General features: G+C 47.7%; 2 protein-coding genes across 2 annotated transcripts in view; one reads left to right on the forward strand and one right to left on the reverse strand.

Moving 5' to 3' along the window:
• The window catches only part of CFAP276 (cilia and flagella associated protein 276), a 52,476-nt gene that overhangs the window by 17,380 nt on the left and 14,175 nt on the right, over window positions 1–20,921 (reverse strand). The gene's annotated exons all lie outside the window — the stretch shown is intronic.
• ELAPOR1 (endosome-lysosome associated apoptosis and autophagy regulator 1) overlaps window positions 1–20,921 on the forward strand; it is a 41,901-nt gene that overhangs the window by 10,104 nt on the left and 10,876 nt on the right. Inside the window, exons 2-11 of the mRNA XM_087827964.1 lie at window positions 4,933–5,053; window positions 7,085–7,277; window positions 9,843–9,990; window positions 10,291–10,371; window positions 10,972–11,077; window positions 11,205–11,354; window positions 16,320–16,408; window positions 18,875–19,052; window positions 19,978–20,106; window positions 20,470–20,560. Of these exons, the coding sequence (XP_087684090.1) occupies window positions 4,933–5,053; window positions 7,085–7,277; window positions 9,843–9,990; window positions 10,291–10,371; window positions 10,972–11,077; window positions 11,205–11,354; window positions 16,320–16,408; window positions 18,875–19,052; window positions 19,978–20,106; window positions 20,470–20,560 (1,286 nt within the window). The remainder of the gene's footprint in view (window positions 1–4,932; window positions 5,054–7,084; window positions 7,278–9,842; window positions 9,991–10,290; window positions 10,372–10,971; window positions 11,078–11,204; window positions 11,355–16,319; window positions 16,409–18,874; window positions 19,053–19,977; window positions 20,107–20,469; window positions 20,561–20,921) is intronic.

Raw genomic sequence — 20,921 nt, forward strand, 5'->3', positions numbered from 1 at the left:
GTGGGGAGAGTTAATAACTGGTCCATGATCATGCAGTTTTGAGCACGGCAGGACAAGATGAAAGTCCAGATCTCTGGCTCTAATCCAGAGAGCCTTGCACAGCTCCAGAGCTGCTCTAGAGCCGTGCCCTTGTCCCCCAGTTCAGTCACTCAACAGCTACTTATTGATACCTGCTATGTGCTGGACAGTGTTCTGGGCGCTTGGGCTCATCAGTGAACAAAAACAAAGTTTCCTGTTCTTGTGGAGCTTACATCTGGCCTGGAGTGGGGGCAAGGTTAGAAACTGACAACAGGCATAATGAATAACTGAGTTATAAAGTGTGCTTGTCAGTTGTAAATGCTATGGAAAAAAGCCACTCAGGATGTGAGGATCACTGGGACAGAGGGGAGCAGTTTACAATTGTAAACAGGAGGTCAGGATGTAGGGATCATATCAGGGAGGGTTGAGGGGCTAAAGGGGAAGATCCATGTAAAGTGCCTGGAGCCCCGGAGCATGGATGCTCACATGTGCTCACAAATGGAGGCTGTCACCACTACACCAGTCCCACCTCCTCATTAGCCTGTCAGTGTCTTCCAGGACCCCGCAGGCCAAGGCTGTGCCCCAACTGGACAGCAGCTCAAGTTACAGACAGGATGGCCTAGAGCATGGTGACACAGACTGCCTTAGCTGGGTGTTGAGCCCCAGAATCTGCTTTGTGTAATATGTCCACAGCCAAACCAGTAGGGCAGGCCCTGTTGGGGTGACCAAGCATTGTCCCTGCTGCTTTTGACCAAAATGGAAGCTGGAAACCCAGAGTAATGAATAGCAAATGCTGAAACAAGGGCAATGATGTAAGGCCAGGCACCTCCATGCTCCTTCAGACTGGGAGCCCTGGGGCTCCTGGCACCGTGTTGCTAGGCAACAGTCCACAGGCTGAGGACCCTCAGCAGGGGTGTCAGTGGGTCCTGCCTGCTTGGGGTCTGTTTGCTTTGGCTGCTGCTGGGTCTGGTGCCTGCTCTGGGGGAGAGGAGGTATAGCTTGTGGGTAAAGGAAATGACTCTGTGGGGTGAAGGCCAAAAGGCGTCCTTGACCCTGAGTCTGCCTCAGCACCTACAATTCCACCATAGAGCGATTTGCTCTTAAGACTGTGGTGTTAAACTTCTTTTGCGTCAAACTTTCAGTTCAAACAAAATCTTAATTGAGAAGAATAAACATGTAAAAGAGATGGAAACACCAACATTGTTCCATTAAAGGGGGGAGGAATCCCAAATCCCCCCCATCAAAGGGACTGACTTGCTAAACCCTAGACTCAGGAGCATAATTTGAAAATCCTTGGGTTAAAGTATTTTAGCCCCGTTAAAGAGTGAACAGCCTTTGGCTGGTAAAATATTAAGCTATTTTTTTAGTTACTAATACATTATGACAGAGTATAATGTTTTTCTGTGTGTAGGAAGGTGGATAACAGACTCCTGAGAGGCTCTGATAAAAACTGCGGACCCTTTGCCCAGAAAAATACCTAAAATTCTACCCCCAACACCTAAAATTCTGCATTGGGTTGCATAGAGGAAGTAGTCAAGGACTGTAGATTAAGGACCCCTGTCTTGCGGGAGGCTGGTTCATCTGATTTGCTTCCAAACGGGATAAATATTTAAGTCCTGAGGCTTGAAGAGGAAGGAAACGGAAAAAATCTAGAGGAGAACCAGAATCTTGGGGGCCAGAGCCCAGGACTCTGTATATTTGACGTGATCCCCAGGCAGTTGTGATGATCTGACAGATGCAGGGTTAGGCACCCAAGCTCTGGAGCTGGGATGTCTAGGCCCCAGGGCTCAGGACACCCTGCTACTGAGTCAGCAGTTCTAAAGAGGGTGGGAAGGAGGAAGGGAGAGAGGGAGAAGGCCTACTGACCGGCTAGAAAACAATAGGAAAGGTCCTGTGTCTTCCACCCTACCCTTCACCCTGGGACAAAGCAAGGTCACTATGCCCTGAGCCTCAGCCAAAACCCAAACCTGACTGAAGGTGCTCTAGAAGCCAAAAACAAAACAAAACAAAACAAGAAAACCTCACAAAGAACAGGAGTCCAGGAAACCATCCAGCTAGGGCTGGGCCTAGAAGAAAGTCTGACGCTTAAATTCTGACATTTCTCTGTGGTGTCCCATGTTCTGTGATAAGTCGACTAGCTCATTCCTAGTTGACTTGCAGAGGGGTGTCTGCAACTGAGTCAGCAAACACCTACTGACCCCACTGTACCAAGCTTGGGGCATTTGCCTGGCCTTCCCTGCCCTCACCTTGACATTCTCTCCAAAGGATCTGCTTTTCAGGGATGGTGAGGAGATGGGGAGGAGCCTGCAGTTGGGGGAAGAGCAGGACACAACCTCCTCCAGACCGCAAGGCCTCTAGTCAAAATCCGGGTTTACGTAAGAACCTGTTTCTTGATGCAGGCCCTGTCCCAGCCAAGACAAACCCAAGTCCTGTTGATCCCATCCCCTGCTTCCTTGGGTGGCTGACTTTCTGCAACAGTGACTCCGCGATTCTAAGGCTCAGAATGTGAGACACCTGCTTGACTCTGTCCATTCTGTCTGTGGGGCGGAGGTGGGATAGGAGTGGTCCCCTTCTCCCCAGCAGTCTCTGGGCAGTGATTCTTAACCCTGGTAGCATTTTACTCAAGTGTACCATTTATCTAAAATTTGTGGATTTCAACGTATATAAATTTTACCTTAAAAAAACAAAACCTATGAAAAATAACAACTTCAAATGGGGAGGAGTGGGTCCCAGGAAAGACCATGAAAAGAAATGGACTTGGCCCACGTGTCTCGCAAAGGCCAAATACAGTCAGAGTGGACTGACAGGATCTGCTCGAATAGATTAGATATTTTAACACCAATGCTCAGGCCTCAGAAGTGAGCCTGGCTGCTGGCAGATAGCCAACGCTGTCTCATTTAATTTTTAGTTTTGGCTGTTAAACCTGGCACAGTGTGAGTCTGTGTTTGATTCGAGGGATGAGGGTGGGGGATTCCTGGTGGGAAGGCCTGAGTTCTCACTCCATGACCTACCAGCTGTGTGACCTTGGACAAGACATTTCACCCCGATGAGAGTGTTTTCTCATCTGTACAAGGAAGGGGCTAACCCTGCTCTGCTTGTCTTATGGGGAGATTGAGGAGCGAATGAGCCAGTGTTTGGGAACTGTGAAAGTCCTATGCAAATGACCAGCATAATTATGTTCCACTGGGAACATAGCGGTCCCTGCCTGCTTCACTCAATTCCCCATTTCATTTACGTACCATGGATTGCACCCCTCATTCTTGCAGCAGGACCCTTCGTAGAGCATCATCTTTAGACCTGGAAGTGATGCATATGGAATTGCCCTATTTATCTCAGCGTCCTCTGAGATAAGGAAAAAACTGGAATTATGAGGAAAACAGAACTTGAGAGACGTCAGCCAAAGGAACAAAGAATTCCCATCCTGGCATTCTTTCTTTCCTAGGCGACAGTCACAGCTAAATGCGAAGCAGAGGATTCTCATCAAAAGTTAGGTTCACAGTTCCCAAACTGTCCCCTTGTCCCCTGCATCTCTTCCCCCTGGATGAAAGGGCTGAGCTTATGTGTGGCGGCCCTGAGCCACACTGGGCACAACATCTGGTACCTATAAGTGGTGGGTGTACAGTATAGATTTGGTAAATATTTATAATAGAGGAAAATAAAAACGGAACTCTACAGTTGTTCTCTTGTCATCCTAAGTGTCTAGAACTACAGATGGAAAAACACATTATCATATTTACACAAGTCTGAGAAGCCATTGCTTCTAAGACACACCATTTTTTATGTACCACAAAGAATGAAAAGGCTCTATTACTTAAAATATGACACGGTGCTTCCTCGTTCTATCAGTTATAAGCCAAACATCTTCAACAAATGTTAAAATGGGCAAGAAACAGGCATTTTAGAATAGATGAAGTGCAGTATGTTCACCTCTTCCAAAGGCAAAGCTTTCTCCCTCTGGTTCTGACACATTCTGGGATGAACTGTTTCATTTTTAGGCCCAGCTCCTTGCATTTATACATGATGTGCAATCATGCTTTCAAATGGGTTCAAAGGGGACATTAAGTCATTTTCCTTATGGACATAATAATACAAAGTAGTTCTGCATCTGAATATAGTTTTAGTGCAGATTGTAAAATACTTGTCAGAGCCAAAGTCAAATGAATTCTGTGATCTTGTTTATTACAAGACTTAAAAGAATAAATGTTTAGGGGCAGTTGGCACATCCCTTCTGTTTTCTCTCTCCCAGGTAGTGGTTTTTATTGTGTGTATTGTCCTATATAAGGGTTGATTTGGCTGTTCTGTTGTTATTTAGCTTATTCTTAGTTCAGGCAAAGCAACTAAATGGTGAGTTTCCCATTGCACAGAGAAATCAGGCATCATGTGATGAGAGCAATCATCTGTGTGGGCTAAATATGACCTTTCCATAAAATGGGAGGTGGGAATTCATTGTCTTTCTGGGCAGAAGAGCGCACGAAGAATACAGGGGAAAAGAAATACAGCTTCTGTGACAATTCTTTGTAAAATTTTAATGGAGCAGTCCTTGCTCATAAGTTCTACAGTTTGGGATAAAAACCCCACCTGTTTCCAGCCTACTCTTTAGTTACCTTCCCATAATCCTCTTGTATCAGGACATTACTTATACACAACAGCAGAGAGTCACGCCAAAGAAGGAGATAAAGAAGGAAAGAGAAAAAATAAAAAGAAAGGATATTGAAGGGCTAAACTGTGGATGAGTGGAGGGACGGTCCAAATAATGACAGCTCCCATGATGCCTTGCTCCCCACCCAGGCCCCTGGGGCTTGTTGCTGTATCAATGAGGGTCAGTAGCCACTGTGCTGGGGAGGAAGTGGGTGAGAAGCTGTTACCGTTTGATCACTGCTAATGTGTCTATTGCCACCGTTCTCTCCCCTGCAGTCTGAGTACCACTACGAGTACACGGCCTGTGACAGCACGAGTTCCAGGTGGAGGGTTGCAGTGCCACACACCCCAGGCCTGTGCACCAGCCTCCCCGACCCCGTCAAGGGCACCGAGTGCTGTAAGCAGCCATCCCGGCCAGGGCCACCCTGTCACTCAGCTTTGGGCTCTGCCCCAAGCCTCCTGCCACGCCAGCCAGGCCCTTCCTGACAGTGCAGCTGCCTTAAGGAATCCGATTTTCCCCCCACTCAGTCCCCATCCCAACCCTTTTGAGATTTGGTGCAGAAGTATTATTTCACAGATGCAAACTGGGTATCTGAATTTGCTTTTTAAAAATTTTTAAAAATCCCATTAGGGTATAAAATATAAGTTATCCCAGCTGTGTGCCACTCATATATTTTTTGCAATGTGCATACACTTTCTTTTTTGCCTGTGCATCCCTGCAGTCTACACTCACCAGCCACAATCAGTCATTAGAAAGATTGCAATTTGCTTTCATTCTTGGAAAGGAAGCCAGAGAAGGTGCATTTCTGCAGAGACAGACCTTTAAAATGCACTGGGCATCACTCCGGGGAATAAGAACCTTCCCCGACTGGTGAGCTGACTGTGCAGCCAGCAAGTCGATGGCTTGTCTGCAGTTCCTGTACCCACCTCTGTGACTCACAGTCAGAACTTCTCTACAGTTGGCAGCTCATTCACTTCCCCTGCACTGTTCTTTTTAGATATGCAGAGGAAGTAACACTAAAAGTCAGGGACTAGAATCAAGGAACACTTGAAAATTTGGAAAGGAGATTGAGGGCATTTAAATTCTAAACCAAGCTTAGCATAGTGCCTGGTTCAGTAAATGAGCAAATAAATACTTGTTGAATGGATGAATGAATATTGCTAAGATCTGAGTAGAACTGAGGTGTGACTAATGGAAACAAATGAGCCATCTTCAGTTAATTGAAGATGAGCCAACTTTACTGAGCTCCTCCTCTGTGCATATATCCATTCATTTTTCAGCAAAACATTTATGGAGAACTCCTCCTACGTCTATGTCAGTCACTGAGCCACTGTCCCTGGAGAAGCTTAGAGCCTAGTGGGAGGCTCCCCTCAATATGATGTGTTAATACGAGGCGAAAAAGAATGGGAGCTATGGATACTTATTAGAGATCAGAACCACTTGAGCAAAAGGTTGGAGGTAGAAGAACATGTGATCTGGGATGAAGGCAACCTAGGCAAGGTGACAGATGGGGCTGGTGTAGAGAAAGGCCTGAGGTAGGAGGTCAGCTGGGAATTTAGGTTGGGGGAAAAGTGTGGAAGACTGAATGCCACACTGAGAGCTTAATTCTATAACCAAAGGAGAGGACCAGATTATATTTTTAATTAACAGGAGTAATAGTACATATCAGTGTTTTAGAATGATACTTCTGACCACAAAATGAGCAGAAAGAAGAAATGGGGAACCAACCAGTTAGAAGGACACTGCAGAGGGTAAGCTAACAAGTCATGAGAATCCCAACCAGCATGGTGGCAGTGGAACCAGAAAGAAGACAGAGGCCAGAAACTTAGGTGGGAAATCCAAGGCTGAAGGGCCAGGTGCCATTCAGAGGGGGTGGCACAAGAGACAATGGTATCCTCTTCATTCTTTGGAGAGGCCTCAGAATGGCCAAGGCTGCTCCCTTAGGAAACAAGATTGGCAGGGATAAGCCTAAGCCCCTCAGCAAGGCAGAGCTTCCACAGCCCTAAATCTCTTTCCTTTTTAAATAGCAGCTTTATATATTGGATATAATTTACATGTCATAAAATTCACCCATTTAAGGTGTAAAATTCACTAGTTGTAGAATATTCACAGAGTTGCATAACCATCACCACTATCTAACTTCAGAACATTATCATCACCTTGAAAAGAAACATCAAATCCACCTGTAATCTCTCCCCATGCACCCTCCCCCAAGTCCCCGGCCCCACAGATTCACTGTCTGTCTCTGTGGATTTGCCTGTCTGGACATCCCACATTCATACAAGACGTACCATGGCCCTAAATCTTAGCGGGCCCAATGCCTAGATCACCCTCTGCCCCTCCCTCTAGGATGCCCACAACCCGCCCACCTCTCCTGGGGCAGCAGTGGCCCCGCAAGCCCACCCTTCTCCTTGCTCTGTGTTCCAGCCTTTTCTTGTGAAGCTGGGGAGTTTCTGGACATGAAGGATCAGTCCTGTAAGCCCTGCACTGAGGGCCGCTACTCCCTTGGCACGGGCATCCGGTTTGATGAGTGGGACGAGCTGCCCCACGGCTTTGCTACCCTCTCAGCCAACATGGAGATCAACGACAGCACCAACGAGTCCACTGAGAACTGCACTTTGTGAGTGCCTCCCCCCAGCCCTCCCCACAGTGCTGTTGGATGGGACGTCCATCCACCTCAGCCCATTCACTGACCTAAAATGGACAGGCATTTGTTACAGGTGACAAACATGGGGAAAGAGAGGCAGATAAGACGGCCAAGGGTTAAATGGCCCAGTCCATTTAAAACAAAACCCAATCGGATTTCCACCAAGGAATTCTGGATCAGTCATAAACATCCTCAACTTGACTGCAACACAATGTGTAAAGCACTGGGTATCTTCCTCGCTTTGGTGCTAACTTCTAAAACTGGTCTGCTAAGCCTGAGTTCAGAGGTTTGCAGGGTGTCGAGCAGGACCAGAGCTTTGGTCAGTGGTAGCTGAGATCTTTCAAATCCTTTGAGACCCCAGTGACCAAAAATTTTCCAGTTCAAAAGGAGGTATTTTCAGCAATTGAAAAACTCAGTCCAGGGTGCTTGTAGAACTGGTGAGCTCTGCTTGTCAAACTCTTTGGATATTTAATCCCAGGGGTAGGAATTGATCTTTTTTTTTCTTCCTCAAATTTAACTTTATTGTAGAAAGTATTACAGATTCCTGTTTTTTTTCATTGACTCCTCCTACCTTGCGCCCCCCCCCCCCTTCACCACACTATTGTCTGTGTCCTTGGGTTATGCATATATACATATAAATTCTTTGGTTAATCTCTTTCCACCCAAAATCCAACCACAGTACTTTCCTGCTGAAAATTCTGGATTCTATGGATCCCTATAGCTCTTGGAATAAAATCCAGTACCTTGCCCTGGCCTGCAGGGCCCTGCCCCGTCTGGCCTCTGCCATCTGCCCATTTCTCCAGCCTTTCTCAGGTACCTCCCCTCTTGCTTGCTATGCCCCAGCCATTTGGCCACCATGCTCCCTCCGGCCTCACGGCCTTTGAACACTTGTCCCCTGGCTGACTCCTCCTTCACCCTCGGGCCTCTGCCTGAGTGCCACTTCCTCAAAGAAGCATCCCTTACTCCACAGACTCCTATTACACACTCTTGCATCATCTAGTCTTTTTCCTTATGGCACTTATCACAGTTATTACTACATGATTGATTGTGTGATTAAGCTTCTGTCCCCTCAGCTATAAATAGAATGCAAGCTCCAAGAAGGAGGGGACCAAGTCTGTCATGATTTTTGTTGTATGTCCAGCATCTAACACCTGGCACAAAGTCAACATGAAATAAATAACTGGGAACCAAATAGGTCAATTCAACAAGTTTCCATGGAAGGATCCTGAGCCTTCAGGGGCTCCTCCTGGTTCCTGGATAAATGTCCCAGGACCAAGGTGCAAGAAACATCCCTGAGATAAACGAGAGGAAACAGGAGTGAAGAGAGAATAATATAGAAAGGATGTTGTGTGTTAGCAGAGAAGAAGGGACAGAAGCCCACGTAGTGTACAGGTGAAACAAGAATGAGAGAAAGAAAGATGTCAGCATTAAAAAAGGTTTTAGCCTAGCCCGCGTGGCTCAGAGGTTCGAGCACTGACCTATGATCCAGGAGATCGAGGTTTGATTCCTAGTCAAGGCACATGCCTGGGTTGGGCTTGATCCTCAGTGTGGGATCTCTCTCATCATTGATGTTTCTCTCTCTCTCTCCTCCTTCCTCTCTCTGAAATCAATAAAGACATATTTTTTTAAAAAATAAAATAAAAAGGGTTTCAAATATTAGAAGCCTCTAAGTTTTCCTGTGCAGTTTCTTCTAACTTGAACTTATAAAACAGTGCCACACAGCATGAGCCAGGCAGGGTGTCCGGGTGGTAGCCATGTGAGAATTCCTCTTAGAGCACCTGCCTCTCTTTCCCCAGGGCCATGGCAAAACAAAGCAGGTACAAATGACTGTGAGCAAGTTTCTAATCACTTTCATGCCTCAGTTTCCTCATCCTAAAAAACAGTACTATTTTTATTGGTTGTGGTAAGAATTAATGTGTAAGAGGATATGTGTAAGAATTTGGAGCGATGCCTGGCACTGGAAATCAGCGAAGACGTGTTGTTCTGATTGAATGTGAAGTGATCTTCACCAGGGACAGTTCTGATGAGCACTGGAATTGTGATGCATTTTGCAAATGTAACCCACTTATGGCACCCTTTTAATTATTCATCTGACCTCAGGAGTTACTTAGAGCTGATGCCGGGGAGCATATCGGCATTAAGTGTTGTCTCTTTTAACAGGAGAATTCGATACCATTAGGTTAGCTGGGTGTCTCCGATGAGCTCAGCGCAGGCATTTTGGATATGTTTCCATCTGAGAATAATAACACTAACTGCTGAAGAGCTGGAAGACTAATCTGAGGCCCCCTTAACGGGACATTATTAATAACTGGAGACCTGAGCTGGTTTCAAGCAGAACAGTAAAATAGCAGGGGTATAATGTGGGGGCACCTCTTGCTGGTTCCTTGATCTAGAGGCCATTCTTTCCTGAGCATTTTCAGGCCTAAGCTTCCAAGTATGAATCACAAATCTAGAATTCCCCCAGAGAACTAGAAGGTCACACAAAGCCTGATGGGCTGTGCCTCTGCCAGTGAACATGGCCCTGGTTCCAACCCATAGGTCCAAGTGGGTTCCCCTGGGCGACTACATCGCCTCCAACACGGACGAGTGCACAGCCACGCTGATGTATGCTGTCAACCTGAAGCAGTCAGGCACCGTCAGCTTCGAATACTACTACGCAGACTCCAACATCATCTTTGAGTTTTTCGTAAGCCCCCGGCCAAGGGGGAGGGTGGGGGGCAAAGACCCTCCATGGCTCCAACTCATTTGCAGGAATCGCAGGTGCAGTCCTGCCTGGGAAGCCTTCACAGCTGGTTTCCCTCTGGAGAGGACTGTGGGCATAATGGGCGGAGGCTTCAAGAGGGGAGGGCTCCGTGGGGCAGGAGTAGAATGTCATTATGTTCCCAAAGGAAACTGGCAACTCCTTTCCCACAAGAAGGGGTTTCTGGGAGGCTGCCACAGAAACTTAGATGGCTGAGACTCTGACCCCAAACTCCTGCTGCCTCAGGTCCAGAATGACCAGTGCCAGCCCAACGCAGATGACTCCAGGTGGATGCGAACCACGGACAAAGGATGGGAATTCCACAGCGTGAGTATCATGCCAGCCTCCCTGCAGCCTCTGCTGGAGATGCCGGCCTTTCCTAGAAATCCCAGAAAAGGGACCAAGGGCCTTTCCTCCAAGTCTGGGCTTCCTCCTGGCCTGGGCTTCCATCGCCCTCCCCTAGAGGACAGGGGTCTGACAGGAGGAGGATGCTATAGTTTCTCTCTTCTTGAGTTGATGGAAAATGGGGGTGGGCTGACGTGCTGCACCAATGGCTTGACCCCAAGGACCAGCCGCAGCTTTCCAGCTTTAAGGGCAAGGTGTTCTGGGGGCAGGAGACTGATACACAGAACCAGAGACGAAAGAGGGAATTCTGGTCACCCTGCTGTCAGGTCCCTTCATTGGTTTTGCTATGGAGTAGCTCATGGTGTTTGTGACTAAGGGGGAGCAGGAAAGGTTGGGAGAGGGTTGTAGAGAAGGCTCAGAGGACGGAGGAGCTAAGCCAAGATGGGGGGAAGCACAAAGCTGAGGCAGTGAGGAGGGGGGCCCATAGGCACTGACTAAGAGGGGTCCCAGCAGGAGGCTCACCCAGTGCACGAGGAGTCTCTCTCTGAGACTGAACTAGCTCCTCCTGTCTGTGGTGTTTAGGTGAAGCTAAACCGAGGCAATAATGTCCTCTATTGGAGAACCACAGCCTTCTCAGTGTGGTCCAAGGTTTCCAAGCCTGTGCTTGTGAGAAACATCGTCATAACAGGTATGCAAGTGGGGCCGGAGGCTGCAGCTGTTGCTGAATTTCTAGCCTTGTGACCCTGCAGGTGGAGGGTGGGGGCCGGTCCCCAGGGGCTTCAGTCTTCAGGCTTGCTTTTTGCTTCTCTTTCTAGGGGTGGCCTACACGTCTGAATGCTTCCCCTGCAAACCTGGCACATACGCAGATGAGCAGGGCTCCTCTTTCTGCAAACTTTGTCCCGAAAACTCTTATTCGAACAAGGAAGAAACTTCTTGCCACCAGTGTGACCCTGACAAATACTCAGGTGATGCTTCTGAGGGTGGGAAGGGTTTGGTAGGTGACACCAACAAGCACAGGGAGAAACCAGCAGTGGAGCCATCCTCCTGGTCAAGCTCCAGACCTATCACTCTTAAACCCGTGCTTTCTGGACCCTGGAAGAACCTTGCCAATCCACATCCCACCAATTGCTCTGGAAATAAAAATGAAACCATTTGATAGGTATTTATTGAGCCTCTACTATCTGCCAGCCCCTATTCTAGGTGCTTGTAATATATCAGTGAACAAAATAGACAGAGCGCCCCGTCTTAATGGAATTTACATGCTGGAGGGGGTAAGGCAGACAATAAACAATAACTGTAATAAATAAACGACAAGTATATAAAAATTTATATTATATGTTAGACAGTAAAAAGTGCCTGGCAAAAAGGAAAAGCAACTCAGGGTTAGAGGACTTAAGAGAGTCAGGGAAATCTTTTTTTTTAAGCAGTAAAATTTTTTAAATGAAACCCTATATAAGATTATAATTATAAATAATATGTACAGTAGATAAGAGGTTTATGTGTATTTTAACTTATAACATTATCAAAGTTAATTTAGAAGAGCCACGAGGCTGTATTGATGAGCAAAACATTTTGATTACCAGCTAAAGATGGCAGTTACAATCTTTTATCACCCTGAGCATCCACTGAATTCAAAGCAGGACTTTTTGGGAATTCCAGGGTTCCTGAGAACACTGTGCCAAAAGAAAATAAGACGGCTTAGAAGCAGCCTCTGGATAGTGTCCCAAAGCATTCCAGGACCTGGTCATTTGAGGGGATTCCAGGGGTGGCAAGGCTCTGGTATAAAAGGAACAGTGCTCCCAGAGGGCCCTGTGCTCAGAAGTCCAGTGGTTGGCAAGGGGGCCAATCTCGAAGACAGGTTCTGAAAAAACTAGTAGGGAAAGAGAAAGAGTCTCTTCTCTCCCCTTGCAAACACTCATAACTATTCCATTTTTTCTTTCTCACACAGAACCATAGACAAGCCCAGCTCAAGGCCCTCTCTCAAGCAGACCCTGTATCCCTACACTGACATACCCACCCTTCACACAGGTGTAACAGCGTGTGTTGGCTCAGCCAAGACCTGCCGTTGACCTTGTGAATTGCTTATTTTTACACTGTTCCTAAAACAAAAAATCCTGTTTTCTACACAGATTTTGCCAAAGGAGTACAGATTTCAGCAAGAACAGGAATGTTTAGATTTTGGGGGAAGTTTCTATCTGTAAGTCTCCATTCCTGTTCTTCCACTTCAATCTCTTCCCTGCTCTGCAAACAGTAGCCTTTGTGAGTCCAGGTCTCCAGCTCCCTTTCTAGCCCAGCCGCTGTTCAGGGGTTTGAATGGCAAGGTGGCTCTAGAAAGACTGCCTAAGAGTATTTTGATCAACTCTTTGTAAACTGATTTTTATGCAGAGAGCTGTTATGAAAGTGTTAGGTTGGGAGTCTGAATTCTTAGAGTCCATTCTCCTTCTGATACCCATTCCCCACTCCACCCCTTTGGCCGAGGAGTGAGTTTTTACTATGAAGAGCATGGGCAGCTTGTCGATCACCTACCAGCCAGGGGTACAAAGAGAGTTACATTTCTTCGGGACTTGATTTGTCCAGAATATGGGGTCAGTGGGATGCTGGGACAATGCAGAGAGAGTCTGATCAGAGCCTATGATGGAATGAGCATGAAGGAAGTGACAGGAGACCCTAGGAACACGTAGTCACCCATTTATAAATAAATCCTGAGTACCTGGTAGGTGCCAGGGGCTTGAGCTTGGTGCTAGGGTTAGAACAGGTGCCTGCCTTCCAGCTTATGTTGAAAAGGGGAAACGTGGTTATAGAAACATCTTAGTAACTTTGTGGTGTAGGAGGTGCTGCGATAGGAGTGCTGAGTGTAGCGGGCAGTGGAGGCAAAGAAGGGAAGCAGCCATTCCTCTCTGGGGAGGGAGGAAAGGCTTCACTAGCTGTAGTCTGAGAGATGAGCTGAGTCTTGAAAGACAAGTTGGTGATTTGATGGGGGCAGGATGTTTCTGAAGAAGTGTGAGTCAAAGCCAGAAGGCTCAGAGAACTTCGAGCAACTAGCATGGCTGGAGCTAACTTGGAGAGAAGTTACATCCAAGGTTGAGAGGTGGGCAGGAAACAGATTATGGATCAGTCATTCTGTGCCACTGCCCCCAAAATTGAGATCTGATCCTTTCAGCAGTGGGGGCCATTAAAGAATTTCAAGCTGGGGAAATGATCTGGCTTGTGCTTTTGAGAGACCACTCTGGTTGCCATTTGGAAAATGGATGAGGAAAGGAATGGCTGGCTGGAGGCAAAAGTTCCAGTTGGGAGATTCTGCCACGGGCACCATTGCTGGTATCCAGGAGACCTAGACTGAGGCAGAGCCACTGGGGGTGGAGATGTTAAGGTCAAAGGCTTGACTGAAAGCATCTTTCTCATTGATACCTAAAATCTGATAATTAGGATTAATTCCTTCACGTTACATTTAATAGTTAGGGATTCATTTCCTAAGAGAATAGCAAGGGATTTAAGAGCATGAACTAACTTACTACAGTTCACACCCCTGCTCCACCGTTTACTAGCTGTGCCACCCTGGGCAAGTTATTTGTCTGTGCCTCAGTTTCATCATCTATAAAGTCGAATGTCAGTAATCATATCTACATCATGGTGTTATTGTATGGATTAAATAATGTAGTGAAGTATTTAGAACAGTACCTGGCCTGTAGTGAGCACTAACTTTATTAATTCATTTATGTTAAGGCCTGCCCCAGCAGTCCTCTACTAATACAAAACTACCGACATAGATAGCAGTAATAATGTGTCACTTGTATAGTACTTTACAAATTACAGAACATTATCTCATTTATCACTCATAGCATAGTACAAGAGCGACCTCCCCACTTACAAATGAATAAAGAACAGCTCAGAGAGGCTCAGGGGCTTGCCCAGAGTCTGCGGTGGTATCTGAGCCGGGCCTGTTTTCCTCTTGTATCAGAATGAGAACACTGTGCTCCTGGAGGCAGGGAGGAGACACTGGGAGCAGGAGGAAGGTGCAGAAAGAGAAGCTGGAGCCCCCAAGATAAACCTTATTTCCATACAGTTTTGGCCAGGGCCAATCCCACAGGAATCACTTTTCATTTTCTCAAATATCTAGGCCTATCTTTCAAACTTGACTAGTACCCAACTTAAACACCAGGATGAAACCTGAGCCAGGAAAGTGAGGTCCATCTCAGCATTTGGGTTAATCATTTATTAACACCACCTTAGCAATTGTCAGTGTGTAAACAGCTGGACTCCTTTTGCTGAAACCTGGAGCTAGCATGTCAAGTTGAGCAAATATTTGCCCAGCAGAGAAAGGCCCCTGCGCGGAATGCACTTTCTAACAGGCAGCTTGCAATGTGCTGGAACCAATACGCAAGGGTCCTGGAAACTAGTGTGTTTTCAGCATCTCCCCCCAGATTTCTCCTGGCCATGTCAGTAAAAAGCAGGAGTCCCTGATCCCTCTGTGCTGAATTGGGCTTTCTGCTTCTTAGCCAAGCAAATGGGCTAAGAAGACCCCAGCTGTTTCTCAGCCAGTAGTTCCCTCTTGCTCAAGCTAATAAGATGGGGACAGAAGAGGCGTGAAGGGAGTGGGTGGGAATGGGTGGGGTGAACTCCCCAGTGCAGGCCAACAAAGCGGTAATCGGGAAATTTTCTGATCCAGGACCTCATTTGGCACCTTGGGAAGAAGAAGAGCTCAGTTGAGAAATAAGCCCTTAGCTGGAAGAGAGAGAAAGAGATTTTTAATCTTTATTTAAAAATCCTGTGACAGTTACCAAATAAAAATAATCCCTACAAACCCAGGTAATAAGATTTACCAGCATTTAGTGAGTCCCTACTTACAATGTGCCAGGTATGTGCTGGCTCCAGCCAGGTAGATATTATTATTCCTGCTCTACCTACGAGAGCACTCAGGCTCAGGGGTCAGTAACGTGCCTAAAGTGACACAGCTATGAAATGATCAAGTGGGATCCAGATCTGTCCAACTTACTTTCTCATTCCACTCTCCCACACTGCCCCGTCAGGTAACAGGGAGTGAGGCAGTCCCACATTATCAGATGCTGACCTGCAGGTGACGCTGTAGTCACATTAGAAATAGTGGTGACAGTGGTAGTACTAGCATTGTACTCGCATTCTATAAAGCAGTGATTTTTATTCTGTGGAAAGTAAATTTCTTGGAAATTTAATGCATGAATTGTGTTTGTGGGGTTTTTTTTTGATAGAGAAAACAGGTCTTTTTTTCAAATTCTCAAAAGGGCACATAATTTTTAAAAGGTGCAATCCATTCCTTTAGAGAGGGATTCATTGAAACAATTCTTGCTATCCAGGGGTTCATAGGGTTAAAGCAGAACTAACACAGACATGAAAACACAGAGCAGAATAAATAAAACGATAGTTAACATTTTTTATTAGGTTCAGAGAGAGTGCCTGGGGGGAGGGGAGGGGAAAGAAGATATGAAGAGAAAATTCAGAAAAAGAATGAGAACAAGAGCATGAAGGCATGGTCCTAAGCTTTCCTGTTTCCCTTCAACTCCCCAAGAATAGAAACCGCAGTCAGGATTCTGTGGCACCTGGAAGATGGTGGATTTCAGGGGACTTGGGTTGGTGGTAGTGAACCAGCAAGATGCTCTTTCTAGCCACCCACCCTCATTGCAGGTCCTCTGGCCAGTCTGCTTCTCCCCACCCTGCCCCACAGTGCGGCCTGGTGGTTTCTCACCAGCACCGGGGACTGGTGCGCAGGGCTGTCCGAGCAGGGCTTTAGGGACTGTAAATTCTGCCACTGAGGCCAAGGAAAGAGTCAGCGTGCTGGCTTTTCTACTTTCCGCAGTATCTGTGTTATGCTGCGCTCCAGGGCCTTGGGTCCAGAGGGTCATGAGCTCCGCTTTCCTATGTAATTTCAAGTATCTGTCCTTGCTTCTGCAATTTAGAAAAAGGATCCTCTTCCTGCAAACTGCGCCCAGCCTGCACGGACAAAGATTACTTCTACACGCACACAGCCTGCGATGCCAACGGAGAGGTGGGTAGCACACTATCAGGGCCCCTTTGCCCGTTCCCTGGGCTTCACCACATTTGGAGTTCCAGCAGGTCCTGAAGCTGGCACCAGAGAAAACCCCAGAGACTACAGAGTGACTCCGGGGCCAGTGGGGGCAAACGAGATGGCCTCATTCACTTTCAGGCCAAAACTCTTGACCACATTGTCCCCGCTATGGGTTCAGGCTCTATTTCAAAGAATCATTTCACTTCTTTTGATTTCTCCTTCGCTTAGCCCCTCTGGACAATGGTTGCCTGTCCCCGCACACTATGTCCACAGGGAACTCATCAGACTTCCTGGCTCACTGGAGAATGGCCTGACTTGTCCCTGCTGGTTCCCTCTTCCCCCCAGGCTCTTGGCCTCAGAAAGACCTTCCTTTGTAGTCTGCACATTCTGAGGATTAACCGCTGTACAAGGCACTGTGCTCCAGAGGGAGACTCCGAGATTGTAAGGCTCCTGCCCTCAGGGAGTGTGGAGATGACAAGAAGATGGGCCTGACCAAGGCAACAAGATGTGCAGGGCACTGGGGACCCTGGAAGAGGAGTGACAGGGCTCCTCAGGGAAGGCCTCTCTGAGAAGGTCATTGGCTCATTTCAACAGTCACTGTGCTAGGCATTAGGTACTCAGAGGTTAGAAAAACCGAGGGAACTTCTACTCTCAGGGAGCTTAATTCTTGGTGGGAAGCAAGTAGAGAGAGACAACAGATATATAACAAATGGTTGTGTAATATATCACAGAAGAAATAAGAAACGATTAGGAGATAGAGAATGACAGAGGGTGGAAAAGCTATTGCTGAGGGTAGGGACCACCTCTTGGAGGAGGTGACAACTGAGCAGAGACCTGAGTGAGGTGAGGGGGGAGCCAAAGCACTGTCTGAGCAGAGGGCACAGCAGCTGTAGAGGAGGCAGGCTTGTGCCTGGTGAGTTGGAGGAACAGCAGTCAGGGAGCCGGGATGGCTCAAGGGCACAAGGGGAGGGGTCTGAGATCAGACACTCCAGATGCACCGTTGGCCTCCCTAAAGCAGTCTCACGAGAAGACAGAATCAGGAGCTGGGAAATCTGCATTCAGCACTGAGTGTGTGCTTGGCTATTAGCATGCATACACGTTTGTCGGCTGGCTGGCTGGCCGAATCCTTTTGCTGATTAAGCATAGGATAAAGGTGGGTCCTAACAGTGACTGTTTTTCAGTCACCTCTTATTCCCCACCCCCACCCCCACCCTCCTGTGTGGAGCATCATCTCCTTCCCTAGCAGCAAGTGAGGATGGCTGTGTATCTTATCAGCTGCCCCTCAGACTCAGCTCTGCAGTATCTGGTGCTCTATATGACCTTGTAAAAATTGCCATTTTCTTGGCCTTGGCTGACTCACTAAATTACACAAGGACAGTCCTGCTCCTCTTATCCTCTCTGGGCATATTGTGTGGCTGAATGTGGCTGTCTTTGCTCCCTTCTGCCCCACTCTCTCCCCTCCCGCTTGGGCCAAGGCCTTCTAGGTCTCCAGTGTGCTCCTTCTCTTGTCCACTGACCTGATGGCTGCTGCTCTTGCCTTCCCACCCCCAGCTTTACTGAGATATAACTGAGATATAACACTGTGTAAGTCTAAGGTGTACAGCATGTTAATTTGAGACGCTCACATGCTGCAAAATGATGGCCACCAGTGTCAGCGAACACCTCCATCATATCATATAATTCCCTTTTCTCTTTAATGGGAAGAGCACTTAAGACCTACACTCTCAGCGATTCTCAAGTACATAAAACATAAACTGTAATCGCCATGCTAGAAGTTACATCCCCAGAATGTAATGGTCTTATAACTGGAAGTTTGTACCCATGGGCCAGCATAGTACTTCCTGCCCTGATGTCCCATGTGGGCTGTTATTATGTGATTGTTGTCCTTGCTAGATGATGAGCTCCTGGAGGGCAAGGCCCATGTCTCTCTCATCATCTCTGAGTCCCCAAGTCTGGCATAGATGCATTAGCTTTCTGCAAGTATCCGCTGAATAAACAAAAAAGCAAACACCCAGAAGATAAACAGGGACACCTCAGCCATCCCCTCTTTCCCCAGGGGTTATGGAAGCCACCTCCACTCCATCCATGCCTTTCTGAGCTCTGGGATTTTTGCCAGCTGCTTTTTCTGTGACCTTGGTACTAATAAGATTCTAATTGGAATCGGAGCTTTCTCTGAAGACAACTGGTTCCCCATCCACTGTCACACAAGCTGTCATTAGGTTCATCCCTCTTCATCCAGTCAGCCTGTATTCAACAGGCATTCAGTGAGCACAACCATATGCCAGGCACTTGGCTAGGCACTTGGGATACATCAATGACCGAAACAAAGATCCCCACCCTGGTGGAGCTTTCACTGTAGCCCAGGGTCTCCCGTCCTCAAGTCAATTTTCCTAAAGATGTGCTAAGTTGCGCACAGGCTAAGTAATTCTTGGTCCATTTTTGCAGACACAGCTCATGTACAAGTGGGCCCAGCCGAAAATCTGTAATGAGGACCTCGAGGGGGCGGTGAAGCTGCCCGCCTCTGGCGTGAAGACCCGCTGCCCGCCATGCAACCCAGGCTTCTTCAAAACCGACAACAGCACCTGCGAGCCCTGCCCTTATGGCTCTTATTCCAACGGCTCTGGTAACCCCTCTACCGCCTGGTCCCTGCACCTCCTCCATTCCCACAGCACTCATAGGAGCGGGCTGCATGGGCCCTCAGGGCGGGCAGCTGTCCTTCTGAGGGAGGCCGTGAGGGCCAGGACACCCCTGAGGGCCAAGTCAGGAGAAGAGCAGTCAGGGTGGGCTCCACCTGTAGGTCACAGTCACACTTGAGAACTACCTGCTCTTCTCATTCCAACTGCAATAGTGACTCAGGCCCACACGTGCCCCATCCTCACCAGAAGCTTCCAGCATACGGCAGGGATGCCAATCAGAAGGTGTGAGGAGCTGGGAGGGCCAGCTCAGCACATGTGGGCCTATAAGCAATGCTGCAGAAAGGAGCTGGGGGAATTTGTGCACCTGTTCATGTGAATGCACTTACTGCTCGTAATGTGACAAATGGCATGAACTGTATGGACCAGACCAGAAGATATGTTTATTTTTGTTTGTTTGTTTGTTTTTATTTCAGAGAAAGGAAGGGAGAGGGAGAGGGAGAGAGAGAGAGAAACATTGATCGGCTGCCTTCTGCATGCCCCCTACTGGGAATTGAGCCCACAACCAGGGCATGTGCCCAGACCGGGAATTGAACCCTGACCTCCTGGTTCATAGGTCAATGCTCAACCACTGAGCCATGCTGGCTGGGCACATCTACGTTTTGAAAGGGAAAATTAGGTGGGCAAGGAAGATAGCTGGAACACGGGAAGGCAGGGTCAGTGTTTTCAGCTTGAGTTTGTCAAATACGTTGCCAAAATGCTTTTGGTTAACTTGATATAACTGTGCAGTGGTGCTCAGTACACTCCCCTTGTTTGGCTGCCCATGACTGTGGACACTTGTCTGTGTGACAGCAGCACCAGTTAGGGTGGCTGCAGCCCTCTTGCTGAACTCATGGATCTTGTCATCCCCCCCAGCTTGTAGACACTGCCCTGCAGGGACTGAACCTGTTGTGGGATTCAAATACAAATGGTGGAACACGCTGCCCATGAACATGGAGACGACCGTTCTCAGCGGAACTAACTTTGAGTACAAGGGCATGACTGGTAAGGGCATCTCCGTTCACTGCACACTCCCAGCTCCCTGCACACCCAATGGGGGCTCTTCCTGCATCACCCTCCAGATGTCTGGAGAAAAGTGAGCTAATCAGGCCACACATTCCCTGGACAGTTCCACTCCTCATGGGCATATATTCTACCAAATCTTGTTTTATAGAGGCAGAAACTGAACTAGAAACAGCTTGTACACACCCCAAAGGTCTTGCTCTGAGAGCTTCAGAGTCTTTGGCCAAAGTAATGGGACAGGTATCACATGGCTTGTGTTGGACACTGGTTCCAGAGTGTCATCTGGGTGCGCATCTGCCCTGCTCCCGACCCTCTGGAGCATTAACTCCCTGCTCTCCTTTCCAGGCTGGGAGGTGGCCGGTGATCACATTTACACAGCTGCTGGAGCCTCAGACAATGACTTCATGATTCTCACTCTGGTTGTGCCAGGATTCAGGTGAGGAATACAAAGCTAGGGGGAAGCCTGCACCACCATGGCTACATCCACGGCCCACATACCTTGGAGTGCTGTGGGGAGAGGGCTCTGGCATGCAGAGGTAGTTCAGACAGAGAGTGCATGGCAGTGGTCTAACGGTACGAACCTGAACCTGACCCAGGGTCTCAGTGGCTGCCTGTGCTAATCTACCTGCCACTCTCCCATCCCATCCAGTTTCTTCCATTCACTGGCACATGCTGCTTAAATTCTTCCTCCTCACAGCATCAGATAATATTTTTTAATTTTTTAAATTTTTAATAGGGCCAGAAGTGCCCATGGACAGTTCATCTTTATTTGGGGCAAGAAGATTGGGTGGGATTGT

Source organism: Miniopterus natalensis, chromosome 19, assembly GCF_054644295.1.
Source record: "Miniopterus natalensis isolate mMinNat1 chromosome 19, mMinNat1.hap1, whole genome shotgun sequence".
NCBI classification, from domain to species: Eukaryota; Metazoa; Chordata; class Mammalia; order Chiroptera; family Miniopteridae; genus Miniopterus; species Miniopterus natalensis.